The sequence below is a fragment of the Botrytis fragariae genome (genome assembly GCF_013461495.1).
Source record: "Botrytis fragariae strain BVB16 chromosome Unknown tig00000101, whole genome shotgun sequence".
In the NCBI taxonomy this organism is placed as follows: Eukaryota; Fungi; Ascomycota; class Leotiomycetes; order Helotiales; family Sclerotiniaceae; genus Botrytis; species Botrytis fragariae.
Window position 1 is genome coordinate 271,029 of NW_023500996.1, and position 17,191 is coordinate 288,219.

General features: G+C 44.2%; 3 protein-coding genes across 3 annotated transcripts; 1 reads left to right on the plus strand and 2 right to left on the minus strand.

The window, feature by feature from the left end:
• Positions 1–433: 433 nt before the first annotated feature.
• Bfra_008714 (uncharacterized protein) lies at positions 434–1,248 on the minus strand (the record flags this gene model as incomplete). The annotated part of the gene is made up of 3 exons (XM_037339071.1): positions 434–629; positions 682–814; positions 1,011–1,248. The coding sequence occupies 3 exons, from the start codon at positions 1,246–1,248 to the stop codon at positions 434–436; spliced, it is 567 nt and encodes a 188-aa protein (XP_037190637.1).
• Positions 1,249–5,420: 4,172 nt separating this feature from the next.
• Bfra_008715 (putative short-chain dehydrogenase reductase family protein) lies at positions 5,421–6,485 on the plus strand (the record flags this gene model as incomplete). Its single annotated transcript, XM_037339072.1, has 4 exons — positions 5,421–5,462; positions 5,561–5,736; positions 5,889–6,139; positions 6,226–6,485. 4 exons carry the CDS (start codon positions 5,421–5,423, stop codon positions 6,483–6,485), a joined length of 729 nt encoding a protein of 242 aa, XP_037190638.1.
• A 902-nt stretch (positions 6,486–7,387) lies between these two features.
• Bfra_008716 (putative srf-type transcription factor protein) lies at positions 7,388–9,481 on the minus strand (the record flags this gene model as incomplete). The annotated part of the gene is made up of 4 exons (XM_037339073.1): positions 7,388–8,608; positions 8,689–9,156; positions 9,210–9,366; positions 9,426–9,481. The coding sequence occupies 4 exons, from the start codon at positions 9,479–9,481 to the stop codon at positions 7,388–7,390; spliced, it is 1,902 nt and encodes a 633-aa protein (XP_037190639.1).
• Positions 9,482–17,191: the final 7,710 nt, after the last annotated feature.

The window sequence follows — 17,191 nt, forward strand, 5'->3', positions numbered from 1 at the left end:
ATAAGCCTCACCGTCATTCCTTGGAGTCGGCATTCTCGGCTATTCATCATTCGACCTATATTATATCCGACGAGAATATGCTAGGATTTTGTGATGTTGTGTCGTAGTTGCTGGGAATACATATGGGAAAGCACTCGACTCGCTTCTATCGAGCCATGACGAGATCAGGTGAAAGTGACTGATTCTCAGTTCTGATTGACCTCGGAAGCTTGTCTTGACGGTTCGCTCTTAGATCCAAACAACGTAAGAGAAAGCACGGTGCACTCCAATGCGGTAAAATTATTGTATTAAAATTACGAATCAGCTGATATCGTTTCCCACCATGAATATAGTTGCATCTCTTCACCCCCCCCCTATTCTATATCACAACTCCAGCTTCGTTGCCCTGTAAGCAAATATCGCTGCCTTCTCTAACACCCTTCCCATGCGTCATCTAAGGTCTCTCAACGGCAAGATCATCTCCAACTCCTCCACCAACCAATACCATCTGTCTGTTCTGAACTCTCCATGAACTTGGAGTTCCATCGAAGGATTTGGTGTCAACAAAATCATCTTCAAATTTGAACCATGCGGAGAAAACATGTGTTTGTGTTCCTTCCGTGTTGGTATCGAAATGGTTGAATGTGATGCTGTTGGATTTTGTCAGTCTTAATGTACATCAGAAAGAATGGCTATACATACTAGGTTGTGACATGAGCCTCGCTACTGTTTGCCTGGTTGATCAAGACAGCACTGCTAGTCAATTGATGAACACCATCTGTAACGTGGGATAAACCACTCTTTTCGTTGGCGATAATGTCGTCTCTTCCGATCCCTTTGAATGATTGTTAGCTCTTGTGTCATTTCTCCCCTTGGTCGCATGCTTCAATGTCCCTCGAAAATCACAGCCATCTCTTTCCATAATTTTATCTTGTCCACCATGAACAGTATTCCAATGAGAAGAAACAAGCCCCAAATTTTGCTTTCGAGTGGGTTTGAAAGCTTTGCGTGAAAACAAGAAAACAACATACAAAGTTCGGCCCCCAAGCCGGTGAAATTCGCAATAGCGTCATTCGTGTATACAAATTCTAAGGCAGTCCAGTTCTTCGAATCGAGGATAAAGGTCTCGAAAGCGAGTGTATAACGGATTTGCTCAATGGGTGAGTAAACGTATTGTGCGGATGTAGGGTTGTACAAGAAATCGAATGGAGACCAAGACAAGGCTCCTGGGAGGAGAGCGAGGGTGAGAAGAACTGCTGGAATCTGCATTGTGATGGTTTTTGATGTTGATTGAAAATGAAGAGGATGTCAATGAAGTGAATGTTGATTGAATGAATGTTGATGAAGTGAAGAATTGAGATGGGGGTGAGGACGAAAGATTAAGTACCCGAGAGATACAAATGCTGAGTCCATAATTTCCGGAAACTTTCCCAAGTGTCGAATTCTTGTGAACTGTAGCACAGATTGATGTGCAACTCCTGCACCTTCCCGGGACAATCGAGCTCGTTGGCTATTCAGCTACAAGCCACTATCTAAAATAGACTCGAGAACTTTCTCGCACCAACTAACGTTACATGAATTTTGTTTCATCGTGACTATTGGTTTTCGGTCAATATGCTTTTCCCTGAGCATTCGACTTTACAACTTCTGCCTTCGCTTTAAACTCATATCAGGACTTGGTGCGTCGGCATTTCGTCTGTACCTGAATCTAAAGCCCTGTGAGTCGGCTCGTCCCGACTAGTCAAATGTGATAAACATGACTAGAGCAGCTAAAGAAGTTTATTTGGGGAGATCCGACTTGGCACTAATTCACACCGTACTACGCTAAAGTAAGGAATAATTGACTTCCTTATAAGGTTTCTCCTCAAACCAACCTCTCATGGTCACATGATCCGAAAATTGGGTTGCGAGGTAATGAAGAGAGTCCAAGGGAATCTTCATTCGTACTGGTGCATTGTTTTTGGGTTCCGTTCTATCTCCGACGAAGTTCTTCAGGCTTCAAAAAGGACTTTCAAATGTTGGTGTGAGTGGAGATGAATTCATACTTCAAGATAAACCGAGTATAGATTTATTCACGTTGTTTCAAACCCAAGCGATGCATTGATCAAAGGTCAGAATGCTACACTTGAGCCACACCGTGGACATTACATTTGAGGCTAGCGATATTCCAATCTGGCATCAATACCTAGGCACATTTAAAGTTAAATGTTTCCACTTGTTGCAGGTGTTGATTGTCAAGCTTTTGAAAATTGTTGCTCTACACCGTGGCATGGACAATGCACTGAGTGATTCGATCTTGGAATGGCTAGCTTGCTTTTGTTAGACATTCATTGCTTTTGATGGACGATCCTATTGACCACTATATTCTCACTCGTAGCCAATCTACGAGTCATTTGCGCCCACCCAAAAAATTGTTCTCTATATGTTTAATTGGGTTCTACTATGACTTACAGGAAGAAAAAGAAAGAGTAATGTCAAATCTCCGACAGCAATAACGTCGATGCAGGCTTAATTAATTGCATCAACCATCACAGCTGCTGCTCTCTTTCTTTTTATAGAATCTAGTGATTCATAGTAAGCGCTATCAGTGCCGGTAACCATACCTCGAACTATAGATTTTCTCAAAGTAGGCAGAAGATTGGGAAGTTTCTTGGTCACTTCGTTTTCGGAAATTGTTGCATCTATTGCAAGAGATGGGTTGATGGCTGTGGATTGTCCTATGTCCTGTCAGTCAAAACCGAAGACAATTCCCTGGTGGATGAAACTGTCTGTCTTCTCTACAACATTTGAAATTTCCTGTGCGCCACAAGAGATTGCGATACAGCAAAGATTTTCTGTGAAAATGTACGAACTTCAAAACCAATAAGAATAGTATGCCTATAAACTCCTATTACAGATATTTTGAGCGATGCTAAACCTCTGAAATGTTGTTTGCCATCAGTTCCTGTAGTCCATGCTACTCGTAGGACTGACACATCAAAACAGAACCAGTGATCACCAAAGTCCCGCCACTCGGTCGAACAAAGTGTCAGAGAATCACGCCCTTTGTACGAATCTACATGAAAAAGATACTAAGCTATACAGTAGCCAAGCATTGATAGAAGACCCTCGTTGAAGAAAGTGGCTGTCACTCGAAGATAGTGAAGGGTGGTAGTCTAACTCCAGCTTCCAATGGCGAATCACACTATTGAGAGTCAAGCATCTGCCACAATATCAGATTATATGGATGTTACTCACTATTGTAAATTAAAATTACGATGGATTTTAGTATGTGGGTACCTATCATCGTTGATATCTGCGACATCTATGATTGGAACAAGCGATTGTCTCAAAGAGACAGACAAATTCGCAGAAGCTGAGGATTTGAAAAGGAGAATGTATCGGTTTTGGGATGAGCCAAGGGGGTGTACTTCTGATCTCTCTCCAATGAAAGGATGTTAGACTTGGGATACACAGAATATGATGAGAGGTAATTATACGATAGGCTCAAGGACAGTGCCTCACCCCGCCCCGAACATTCATCGGGAGTCTGTGTGCAAAGAAAGGACTCAGATATCACACATGAGCTCTATCAATTCTTGTATCGTTGCCATCATTGACATATTTGCCAAGTGACCTATATGGAAAGCGTACCAGCGCTTGAGTTTCCCCTCCTCTTCTCTCCCAGATAAAAGAGAAGCAGAACAATAGCCTTTGAAAGGTTGAGAAGTTTGAGAATTCAGTCGTTTCGCCTAGGCTTTTAGAGAGGAGAGGAGGATGAGAAGAAACAATTTCAGCGCGCATAGGCATGCAGTTCAAGTTCCGTAAAAGCACGTATACAGCAACGCTGCTGCAAAGAACAACCAATTAACCTGGACCGAAAAACTATAGTGCTCACTAAATATCTCTATCCGCAATCAAGTCATCGAAGCTAGAAACAGCAACACAGAAGACACTACCGACCTCGAAGACAATGTCATGTACCATATAAATCCTCTTAATGTCAAAAATACTGTAGATTTTGTATCTCAGAATGTAAGTGCAAACAGATTGATATGTACGCTAACAAAGTTCCACAGAACAAGGGAGAATGGTTGCTAAGTTTCCCAACGCATTAGATACAACCAATTTGGAAAGTTTTGATTTCTGAGACGACTTATAGTACTCGATAATAGTGGACTACGAGTCACTAGCTACGATAGTGCCATCAAAGCCATAGAGGGGTGTTGTAGAGACGATGGCGGATATAGTATCAGTCACGATGTATTGAATAGACTGATTGAATGATTAGGACTTGAGTGGGCAGGTCAAGTAAACCTTCCAACCGTACAACATTCGAACTTATTGATTACGCCCATCAAACTGGAATTCCTCTACTAGCCGATGTAACATTATCCGGAAGAGTGTTCCTGCATAAATATTATCTCAAAATCCACCACTTCAGACGCCTCAATAACACTTGTCATCTCCTACTCAACCAAAATCAAAATGAAACCATCCATACCACCTTCCCTCCTCTCATCCACTCTCCAATCCATATTCCTCATCGCGAACTCCAATTTTCCAGATGCGCTATCGTCAGATCAGCCCACACCAACAGAGTCACAAACACAAGTGTTGGATCCGCAGACCAACTGTTGTAACTTCCACTGTAGTATTTTAGTCTGGTACTCGGAAGCCCACTATTATATTAAATGTACGTGCCACTCACGCTGCTACTTCTATTGTTTGCTGTTTAGGTATGGAGTGATATATATACATGTGTAATCCTATGATCTGTGATGGCTAGCTATCGTGTCTTTTTTGTGTAAAGATGAGGATGAGATTAGGATGGATATTAGATAAAGGTCGAGATTAACTATGGAAGAGAATCTTAGAATGTAAATCTGAATTTTTAGGCCCAGGCATCTATCTGTATAGTACTTAAAAAGATAGGGTGTAATATAATGATATCATCATGCTAGATAGATTCGAATAGGAGAACATTTGGCTCTTTCGATCTCTCAAACGCCCTTTCTCCCCTTTAAACCTTCATGTTGGAATGACTCCATTTCCATTTCCATTTCCATTCCCACATCCACTCAATCTCACCCATCCCATGCCACCAACCGCATAAGCTCACCCATCTCCAACTCAAATCATTCCTCGTTTCACCCCTGTCTATCTCCAAACAGTTGTTCCCCTCCATGCCAACTCAACTCGATGCTAAAAGTTAACAACCACACTACTGCATCATTCATTACACACAGAGTTAGAGTTATGAGGGCCGAAAACTTTTCCCTCGCGGTACGAATACGCTATTCTCTAGTCTCGTGCACATTCTCTTGTTTGTGTAGATTCTCCTTGCCAACTTTCTTCCTTATCCCTCTCAACTATTCTTCTCCTATATATCCTGCCCTTTCTCCTCTCACCTTTCCACCATAACCCATATCCTCACCACTACTTGAATCCCCCCCACGATCATGTCATCCAAAACCACCAGCGGCTATGCCGTCATCACCGGAGTACGTACCTGCCAACCCATCAGCCCACCCCTTCTTCTCCTCACACGTTCCTCACCGCCACCCCCCTCTCCCTCTCCCTCCCACTAACCCCCCCACAGGCGGGCGGCGGCATCGGCAAAAACAGCTGCTTCTCCTTCGCCGAATCCGGCGCCTCCGGCATCCTTCTCGCAGACCTCTCTCTCTCCTCCGCCCAAACCGCCGCGCAAGAATGTAAATCCTACGCATTCAACCCCGACTGTCTCATCCTCTCTATACACATCGATGTAACAGACGAGTAAAGCGTGCAAGCAATGGTTGATACAGCTGTTAAGGAATTCGGCCGTGTAGATTATTACGTGCATAGCGCTGGTGTATGTTCCATTTCCATTCCCTTATAAAACCCCAGCTTTATCCCCTCCCCGAACTAACACTCCCCCCTCCCACCAGATCGGCACCAGCACGCCCTCCCCTCTCCGAATTCGACCACATCCTCAGCACCAACACGTGCGGCACGCTCCTCTGCAACCGCGCCATGCTCCTCCAAGAACCTCTCTCCTACCAAGGCCGCTACACCACGCGCTCGCTCGAACGCGGCTGCACCGTGAATCTCAGCTCTGCGAATTCCGTCGTGGCGTTTCCAGGGAAGACCGCCCACACCACCGCGAAACATGCTGTGGTTGGAATTACGAAATCTGGAGGTATGGGAACCGTTACATACCCACGCGAGTATGATACATAATTCTCGATATGTGTCACGATTCAACAAAGCTGACCCCCGAAACAGCAGTCGACTACGCCCCCTACAACATCCGCATCAACGCCATCTGTCCGACCGGGGTGGCCGGCCCCATGAACACGCACGAAGCAGCTCTCAACCCGCACTTCGAGCACATGGTGCAAGCCGTCGTGCCGCTGAAGCGCGTGGCGCAGCCCGATGAGGTAGCCGATGCTATTCATTTTCTGTGCAGTCTGGCTGCGACGTATATCACGGGTGCGACGTTGATTGTCGATGCGGGGTCGGGGTTGACGGTGCGTTTGTTTTAGTGCGTGCGTGAATTGGAAATGACGGCGTGGATTTGACAAGTGAGAGTTGTGTGCTCGATTATCTGTTTGTAAGGGGGGGGGACTTCTGCATGTATAACTTGGTTAAAAGGCTCGGCTTAATGAAATCAGATTTTCTTGCCATCGTAGCCTAACGAGGGAGATACTACATTGCATCAGAATCAACAAGAATATCAATCGATGTAGAATAAAAAGAAGACGTAGAACATCTCATCACTATAATTTTTTTGTCCGATTGTCTTCTCATTTATCTCCCCGACCTATATCGTAATCTCAGCTATCTTATTTTTCTACTACCAATTCTTACATCCCCACCTCTCACCCAACTACGTAAGCCCCAATTTAACTACTTCATCACAAGCCATCCTTTGTTCTCTAAGCACAACCCCTACCTGAAATCGACCAACAAAAAAGAAAAAGAAAGTCCACCACGCAAAGAATGCCCCCTCCACAAATCCCAAGGGTATTTACAAAGGAGTAGAATGCTAACCCGCCATCCAGTGCCATCTCACATCAAAGTCGGAAATCAAACCTCGCATCATAAACACAAGCGATCTCTGAGAGCCTCTTGAATGAAACAATGGATGGCGGTTGCAATAAGAATGCATGAATAGAAAATGATAGAACCTTCTCATGGGTGAACAACTAAAAAGGTAAAATAGAACCCAAAACATAAAAAGTGTATCACAGAAGAAAAAAAAAAAACGCCTTTCCCAAAGTACAATGCAATAGGCCCTTTTCAAGAAGTTGAGACGAGTTTTGTTCCGCCCACAAGAAAGACATTATCTTTTTTTATAGATTTCCCACAACCAAATGCCCGTGTTCGTGAAGTTCATATCCATAGCAATTCATGCTCCAAACCCTTCCCTTGAAGGGGGCCCAAGTTATCCTTCATGCTTCGCTCTTTTTTGATCTCCACTTTCAAGATGTTCATCTTGATCAGGGGTCTTTCGTTTACCGCCCCTTTCACCATTATCGTCTCTTAGAAAACTTGGACCTGTGCCCACAACAGGAGTTGCAAAATTTAGAGGACTAGGTAATGTGTTTGAGTCACCACCTCTACCGTAATCCCAGCTGGGATTTCCAAAGAATGACGAAGGACTAGGGAGGAATTCATTGTTCATGAATCGCGATGGAAGAGCTGAGACTGGTGTCACGTTTTCTATTATATTGTTGTTCGAGTTGTTGTTGTTTCCACTTGCATTGGATCCTTGAGAAGGTTGTGTAACAGGATGCGGTCGTGCAAAAGGATTAGGTGGCCCCGATGCGCCGGCTGACAATAGAGCCGAGGCAGAAGGCGAAGGTGGTGGTAGTACCATTCCGCCATGATCACCGCCATTGCGACGCGCCTGAGGATTGGCGGCACTCGCAGATCTTGGGGATGAGAGATCTTCCGCAGTGGCAGATCCACCGTTATCCGACGCCTCTTCCGGAATTTGCACTTTCAATACAGGCCTCTTACCACCACCAACACTCAACTGAGCACTGTTCGTACGAGATGGTGGCGTGAACCCATCTGGTAAGGATGACATGGATATGTTCCGATTTTTGTTATGCGTTTGTGATCTCTGAGGTGGCGAAGGTGGCTTTATACGATTTACTGTAACATCTACGGATTGAGATCGGTCAGTGGGCTCTTCCTTTACGGTATCAGTATTGGAAGTTGAGCTTGCCCAGTGCTGGGACAGGATCGATCGGCTCTCATCAATTGGCGTGAAAATACTTCTAGATTTTACAGATAAACGCTTGACCGGCTCTGGCATCTGTGATTGTGGTTGCGTTTGCTGCTGTTCTGGCGACGGTTGAGGCGGCTGCGATTGTGGTGGAGGTTGTGGCATTTGCTGCTGCTGCGGCTGTGGAGGTGAAGTAGTTGCGCGTGAGGATGCAGGCCTTTCCTGTGGTGGGAATGGTGGCGGTACCGAAGATCTTTTTTGCTCCTCCACGTATAGCTGTTGTACTTGCTGTGGGTGAGGATGTTGAGGCAGTTGCTGTGGATGCTGTTGTGGATGTAGCTGTTGAGGATGCTGCTGGGGATGTTGTTGAGGATGCTGTTGAGGATGCTGTTGGGGATGTTGCTGGGGATGTTGTGGATGCTGTTGCATATGCTGTTGAGGGTGTTGAGGGTGTTGAGAGAGGTGTTGCGGGTGCTGCTGCGGTGCAAAGTGTGTGTATTGTGGCCCAGGACTTTGATGTGGATGGGGGATTCCTTGTGGGGGCCTTGTATGTGCTGCGGAAGCCCATGTGCGTGTGGTGGCAGACCAGGTGTCATTTGGGGGTTGTAAGGTGATGGATTTGGCGCATAAACAAATTGTCCGTTGGTAGGAGGGCCATGAGGATGCTGCGGTACAAGGGAGCTTTGTCTTCGTGGAGCATTTCTAGATGATGGACGGGATCCCATTCCAGGTTGTGGCGTATGTTGTCGTTGTTGCTGCTGAAGATGTGGAAAGACACCATTTGGAATTGGAGGCGAGGCAGATGGAGTATGATGACGGATGTGTTGATATGGTTGGTGTTGAAATTGAGGAGGCATCATTGGTTCAACTGATCCGTGATGGGAAGGGGGAGATCCATCATCGTCATCGTCGTCATCATCCATCCCCTTTCCTTTGCCCGAATAATCGGCAGGTCCTTTGTGTTCGTTGGCTCCTCCATACTACAATTAATGTCAGTTTGTAATTCTTGCGCCAGACACGGTAGAACACGTACGTATTGATATCTTGTCATAAACTCTCCAATATCACCACTAGAATACTCGTATAGTTTCTTATTACTGCCGAATATTATAACCGCGACATCGACGTTACAGAGAACGGAAAGCTCATGCGCCTTCTTGAACAAGCCTCCTTTGCGCTTCAAAAAGGTCCTGAGAGAATAGCGTTAGTATTTTGCGCCGCGGGATATATTCGCACAAAGAGAACCTACACTGAACGGTTCCTATCATCCTTGATAGCCTTGATCTCAATCTTTCTTCTCCCCATTGCGGCAGAGGCGCGCCGTTCTTGTGGTATAAAATTCGATTGCGCGAATTGGTCCAGCTTAAGACGTGTAATTGAGACGAACTATGCGAACTAAAACTCGCTGATTGTTAAAGTCGCGTAGGATCGTGGTCATCAATGAATAATAATGAAGGGACAAAGGAACCGAAATTTAATGTGAATTTTGGAATACAATAGCGGCGAAATTGAGCGATACAGATAAGTACAGTAATCGATTGTTTGAATCGCGGCGGAGCAATATGTCTGACGTGGGATGAGAGTCTAGATGTAGTTTGGGTGTGGTGGTTAAATGTCGCTATATAAAACTGTGATAAAAAAGTAGATGTCGAGCTGATGAAGGGGGTCGTCAATAAGGTTGCGACCGAGTTTGTCCCTTTGACAAGACGTGTGTGTGTATGTGACGAGGAAAAAGATGCGTGCGTTAACAAGTTGATGTGATTTGATTTGATATGATCTGATCCGGTTTGATCTGATTTGATTGTAACTTTTTTTTTTGCTTTTGCTCCAGGCAATTGAAGAAGCGCGAAGAAAACTCGAAACACCCGCACGCAAATAGTGATACAGCGCGTGAAGAAAAGACACCTTTTTGAAGCAAAAACGGGACAAGCTTGAGTTGATTGAAAGATATCTTTCCTGAAGAGGGGAGCAGTTGGATCAATGATATAGGTATAGACAAGCCTCTCCAAAGAAAATCCCAAGGCAAGGTATGAGATGAGGTTACTCTTTAATTTTTTTCTCGAGATTCCTTTTGAAGTACAACTGATAGGACTGATAAAGTATATCGCGATGAGATACTAAATATAGATATTTTTGGATCGTGATATAATAAATGATGGAAGGGGGGAAGGGGGGAAGGGGGGGAAGGGAAAAATGGATGAAGGGTGGTACCCAAGTTCCAAATCTGAAAGGAGAGAAAAAGGGAATTTTCTGGTTAAACCTTGTCTTCTCATTTTTGGATTAATGAACGATGCTGCTCATTCTATTGAAATCTTGAGATTGATTGACTAAACTGCAATAGGAAGAATGTCATTCATCGAATCCATACAATCTATATAATCCATATAATCCATATAATCCACATAATCCATATAATCCATATAACCCATATAACCCACGTAACCCACGTAACCCACGTAACCCGTATAATCCATATAACCCATATACATCGTGTTTTCTTCATACGTGCTATACGCAGAAAGAGATAGACCAGGGGCTTGTGTTAGTATTCTTTCCTTTCTTGTGTTGCTTTTGATCTTGCTCGTCTTGGTAACGATTGATTCGTCCTTTGACCTATCCGGTAGGTACTAGATAAGGCAGGCTTGGTAGATTCTCTGACAGGTAGGTGTTGATCATGATGCCTGCTTGCCTTTTGCGTTGGTCAATCAGCTGGTCGTTGAAGGGAAAGAATGATGTCTAATAGCTCGGTATCTAATGTCTAATGTCTAATGTCTATAGGTAGAGGCAGAGGCAGAAAGGAGAACTCGAGATAATCATACCATAGTCTAATGTGTCCAGTATTGATATCTCATTCAGTAAAACCTACCCATATGCACAAGACGGTAGGTGTTACTCGTAGAAGCCTGAGAATTGATTCATCAAGGGCCCGCTCACTCATACTAGGTCTCTTGGGCGCTCTCGATTGGTCCTAATTCGCAATGAATTAATGAATCCCCATACATCTGATGCACTACGGTACTCAAGCACAACTTACCATCACTCAAACGAGTTAAAGTGTGCGATGTTTGGGCGGCGCGGAAATTACCTCCCACGGTACACTTGGATGTCGAGATTTGGTTATCAATGCTCAACACCTTCCTGGTCAATGAGGGGTTCGAATTTCTCTATCTTATTGAGGGCATTGAAGAAGGTATTGAGGGTATTGATGATATTTGATGCTTGACACCTGATGCTGATTACCTACATGTGCACACGGTACACGTACCCGATATCACTATCAATCAGTAGGTACCACACACTACTCGCGATCGATAAGATTTCAACTCTCCTACCCTTCTCTACCCTCCCTAAACGTCCCTAAACCTCCTTCATGCAAGATTCGGAGATAGTAGGTACCATCCATCTGTATCTAGATCTATACCTACATCCACAACACACACAATCCAGAGACAGCAGCACACTATAACAGAAGAGGAAATTCATTACACATCTTCTAGCCGAGTGTGTGAATATAATCTTATAATTCAATTCCAATCCGATCCTTGAAACTCATACTACCTATCTACCCAGCATATTCAAAGACAAATCCATCCATCCATACTGCAGTATACTTGATGACCGTAGATATGACAAGCCTCATTCAACTTCGAACCGAGATACCCTTTGCTTCCATGTGCAACCGTGATGATACCAATGACTTACCCGCAAGGATACCTACCTATCTACGTAGGCACGGTACTCAACCTCGCAGTCGTTTGTCCTCTCAGGCTAAGCTCAAGCCTCCTTTCACCCTGTCGATATGAATCGTGCACTGTGCAGTGGGAAGATGAGCAGGGAGCTCTCGGTCGCCTTTCCATACATTGCTCTCCTCACTCCTCTCTCAAGTCCTTCCTAAGCGCCCGAGAAGCATGTGTAAAATACGATGTTTCCCAAATTCCCGGCTGGTCATGAGTGGCCGAGCAAGCACAGCTTTGCATCATCTTTAAATTCCGACTGGTTGAACAAGCCCTAAACGATGTCTTAATCCTTGAAGATGTATCCAGGATTCACATGCTGACACATTGGAAACATAAGATCAATCAGCTTTTTCCATGTAAAGAGGGTGCCAAGAGATGAAGGGACGGTACAACCACTAAGAAAATGTCCATAAATAGATCCTAATGCAGCTCTTTTAATCTCCAAAAGAATCTGGGCAAATTAACTTTCTTGAGGGAATATTACTGGCCTTTCTCTTCCCAAAGGTAACCAACCAGGAGCCAGGATGAGAGGAAGCCAGCTAGATCACTTGAACATGCACCTGTCTGTTTGGTGTTGCATCAGGTCGGTGCATTTCAATTGACTACTAGGTACGGAGTATTAGGTACCTAGTAATATTGATGTGCCTTCATGTGCCTTGCGGATCTGGTTATGTTTTAAGCAACGGGCTCCTACTTGAGCTGTTCCCTTTCATGGTGAAAAGCGAAAAGAGAGAAACATCCACAATAACCAATATGTGAAAGTCCCGGCATATCAACCATCCACCTGGCATTTGCGTGTCCCGTGCATAGATACTCCGTACATACATTCGTGCGGAGAACCCTAATCGGGCGGTTTCTATTCTTGTATTCATCTCGGGAACGCAGGTACTGCAGCTTGAGCTTGCGCTGCTTGCTGCTCACTGCTTGCTACTCGCTACTCGCTTGCATTGTCCGTTGCACGTTTGTAATATGCTATTTGATCCTTCTAATGTCATCGACATGGATGCATGAATGCAACGTTTGTAACATCTTCAAGGCGTGAGCTAGTCTATTCAATCTTGGCTTCACCATAGCTTCAGACTACTTTGGATCATCAGAACTTCATTCAAGGGCTGGCAAATTCAATGATCCTATTTGTAAACTGTAAACTGTAAATTGGAAATTATCGTGGCCATCCCACTAAGTTGAGGATTTGTACCGATCACCCTTGTCCACTCCCTCCCCCTCTCGCCGTACATGCAAAATATTGGAATGTGGGATCTGGATGGAAATGATGAATCGAACCATCAAATATCCAGTTTCTTTGATGTGCTTATCGAAACTCTGTTGGGGTTTGTAACCCCACGGTCAATCTCCAATGCCTATCATTGTCTAACACCAAAATGACGACCTCAAGCTACCTGATAGAGAGCTTCCAAGCGATGTTTGCCGTAGGATGAAGTCTTACGTGCATTTGCCATTGAGAGATCATCTCTGCAAGGTACCTCATCTCATGCCTTCCTCCACTCGTTCGTCAGAGTCGGTACATGCTTACATCAACGCGAACTACATTTCAAAAATGGGGGACTAGTCGGTGGAAGGGAATGGGATCATACCTACTCACCTGACCAGCAACTTCACAGGAAAGTTTAATTATCAGAAGCCAGCGAACGCAATTGACCAGATCCAACATGGGAATATCCATATGAGAGGAATATATGAATCCGGATAGTACATTAATCTTTCTCGGGGTCGGAACATACCCATCTTGTAGGACTGCAGATCCTATCACGTCCTCGCTATTGCCTTCATGATCCATCATAACACATCATCACATCACGACTTTGGAAAATCCTATCATGCCACATTAGATTGGTGGAATGGATCGAGGAACTCCCCAGAAAGGTCTCCATGATCCATTTCCTTGACCGAGAATCCCGGATGACGACGATAATCCATCTCAGTAGGAGGACTAAAATGGCGACCTTTAGATACGATCCATATAGGAACGGACAATTTCAGTTTCATCTAGGTTTAATAGCCAAGGACCTAACGATAACAATTACCTAGATACGATTAATCATGGATATCGCTGCATCAACATACAGATGAAGTTGAAGATAAACGTACATATTACCTCTTACCTACCTAGTCATTAATAGGCATCATATGATTTTCCAAATTCATGGAACATGAACATGAACATGAACATGAACATGAACATGAACGTAACCTTATTACATGCTATGTAGACACACACACACCACCCACATTATATTGAAACAAATTACTAAAACGACTATTTTCATATATTCTTTAAATTTCTAATTGCTTCTTTTTTCTTCCTCTTTCGTTTCATTTGTTTAATAACTTCGCCACTAGAGTACGAGATACCACCGGGACATTGAAATTCCGTTCATCTTCAATGGGGAATGAATGCACTGTACCGTACTGCACGGCAGACGGCTCGTTGTACAAATTGGGGAAATACACAACAAGCCATCCGGTCAGCGAGGGTTAATGCAAGATATTCTAAATATACCACAAACCATGTTCACTTCAAAAAGCCAAAACGATAAAACTTCCAACGACGAAACAATCGATGATTACCTGACCCCAACCACACACAAACATGCGCGCTTATTCTACCAACTGACTGGACGGTTGCTTGCTTCCCATGGAAACTAAGACTCACAACTCAGCAATGGCTGAGTATATCATGTCTTTGATCCAATATAATGGCAGTGCAAAGATCAAATCAGACATCAATATCTCACAGCCATGTAGTACAATGTAAGTAAACATGCTGACTGCGATTCTATTTCGACATCCTACTCCGGAAGACTGCACTCGACGAAGCCAGCATGGTCAGAAAGGGTCAGAAAATAGAACCAAACGGGCCGCACCTCGCGCATATCTGGATCTTCCGCGCGCCAACATACACGGATCACTTACATGTCCGGCAACAGCCTTGAATCTGTGGAGCCGCCTCGTCGTCTATTCTTTTCTGTCGACGGTATCACAATCGAGTGGCCGCATGCTGCATACGTACGCACGGCGCAAAGTCTAGACCGTGATGGTTCATTAGATTTGCTAAGTCTGATGAGCTTCACTCTCGGCATCTACAAAGATCGTATGAACTCAAAAGCTTCTAACCTTATCAAGTACCGTTTGATGAGTAGCTGGAGTTCTTACTATATATCTATACATCTATTTCATCTCGTATCCTTTTGCAAAGTCACTGCGTTGCCTATCTTGTTAGATCAAGATCATACATTGGTACATGCTATCTAAACTTCTCATCTGTTCTTCTCAGTATGCATCAGAATCTATCGCTAGGGTGAAGGCATCCGTGAACAGACATTCATAATCAAGGTTTTTAGTTGGCTATCAACTAGAAAAATCTATTTTCGAATACCATGTTGTCTCTTCCGCTTGCCCAGTGGCCGAGAAGATGTGTACCGATGCCTCCATGCATCTTCCTTTGGTCTCCAACCATCGACAGGGTATCTACATCAATATTGGCGGAGAGTGCCACAAAACCGGTGAATACCATTGTGTATTTCCTATTTTCCGTTTCTTGTATTACGGTTAGCTTCGCACGATCAAGTATTACGAAACTTTCATCCTGCCATCACTCTATATGAAGTATAACAATACTTTATAAACATCCCTCTGATTCTTTTGTATCAATCTTGGCAAAAGGAGTTCCCATTTACAGTTTTTTAAAACCCTTGTTCCTTCATTGCCCACTACAATGCGGTAGATATTTACCCCCTCAAGTCAATTTGATACGCCTCTCATGCAGACTGCTCCTTCTTCATCCGGCATCAACTCATGGCCCCCTCCATACTTTCTTACGGGAACTAAAATCTTATGTAAGGACCCGACCGTTTCTATTTTCCGCCATTGTTTCATGTTTATTCGCAATTTACAACTCTCTGCTCTCTCATTCGATCATCTTCTACTTCGTTTCGTGTCATGTCCTTCGAGCGTTAACGTTTTTGTGAACGAACTCAACCCTACTCATGAGTTGCTTGATCATCAGTTTGATCCGCCCACGCGAAAATGTGGACGAGCATTTGTGGATCGTCTTGTTGCTCCCAAACTACTGGAGCCTTCAAGTCATACCCCAGATAATACGAGAAGATGTGGCAACCTCATTGTCCAACTTTTCGGTGAGGAAGCCCTTATCTCCAGAAGCAAAGCATCATCCACACTTTTTATAACACATTCTCGAATCTTTTCTTCGTGTTAGTCTAGTCCATAGATTCTTACCTTCTATCGTCTGAGTTGGAACTTGAGATTGAAATTGACTTTGCGTTTCGTCTTTGGATTTGCTTTAGGATGATGTTGGTTTGACATCGTCAGAATCAACTTTTCTACGCCGCATGCCGCGCCACTCTGCTTCTGTAATTCTACCAACGTGTAAATTGCATTTGTTTTGGTAGGTGTCATCTGGCCTCGTGTCACTGCAGTTCTCACAATATCATTTCTCCAAAGCTTTATTGGGTTGTCACAAATCGCATCCGTATACTTCCTACGCAAATCAATCCTTCTCTTCGCTTCTCTAAGCCAATCACCTAATACACCATCCATCGCCACACAGCACCCGGAAGCAGACCCCATTCCTTCAACATCATCTTCCTAACAATAATCATGTATTCTAACCCGCATCCAACCTCCCTTTGCCCACTCCCGACCCCAACATCTACACCTCTACCCAACCCCTCCTCACATACTACAAGTAACCATCTACTATGTATCTACCCAATCAAGCCACAAACGAGCCCAGCCTCTTCCCTCACATACTATATCATATCATATCATCCAACCCTTCTCCACGGCACAGTAAAATCCCCTCGCCGCACACCCAATCAAATTTCCCTCCTCCATATTTATCAAGCAGCTTATGAATGCAGAGAAACACACTAATGCCTCTTTCTCTTCACCACGATCCATATCCTCAGAATTAAATTCTGCAACTGCGGCGTGGAAACACACCTCCCCTCTACAATATTAGAGCGCACCACGTGTAGATTCCGCACACTGCAAGCGAAGCTCAACGCAGAAGAACTCATCTTGTGACGAGCGGAGCGGTAATACGTATATCAAGTATAAGTGTTCCCCTCTCCAAAAAAAAAAAAAAACACAAATCAGTAATGATTCCGAGCATCTTTTCTTTCCAACTACCTACATGTGAATACAACGATCTGAGATGTTCCATTCCGGAAATTTACACTACCTCTGACCTTGCCTAAATTACGATATGGTAGAGGTAGGTAGTTCATGAATGCAC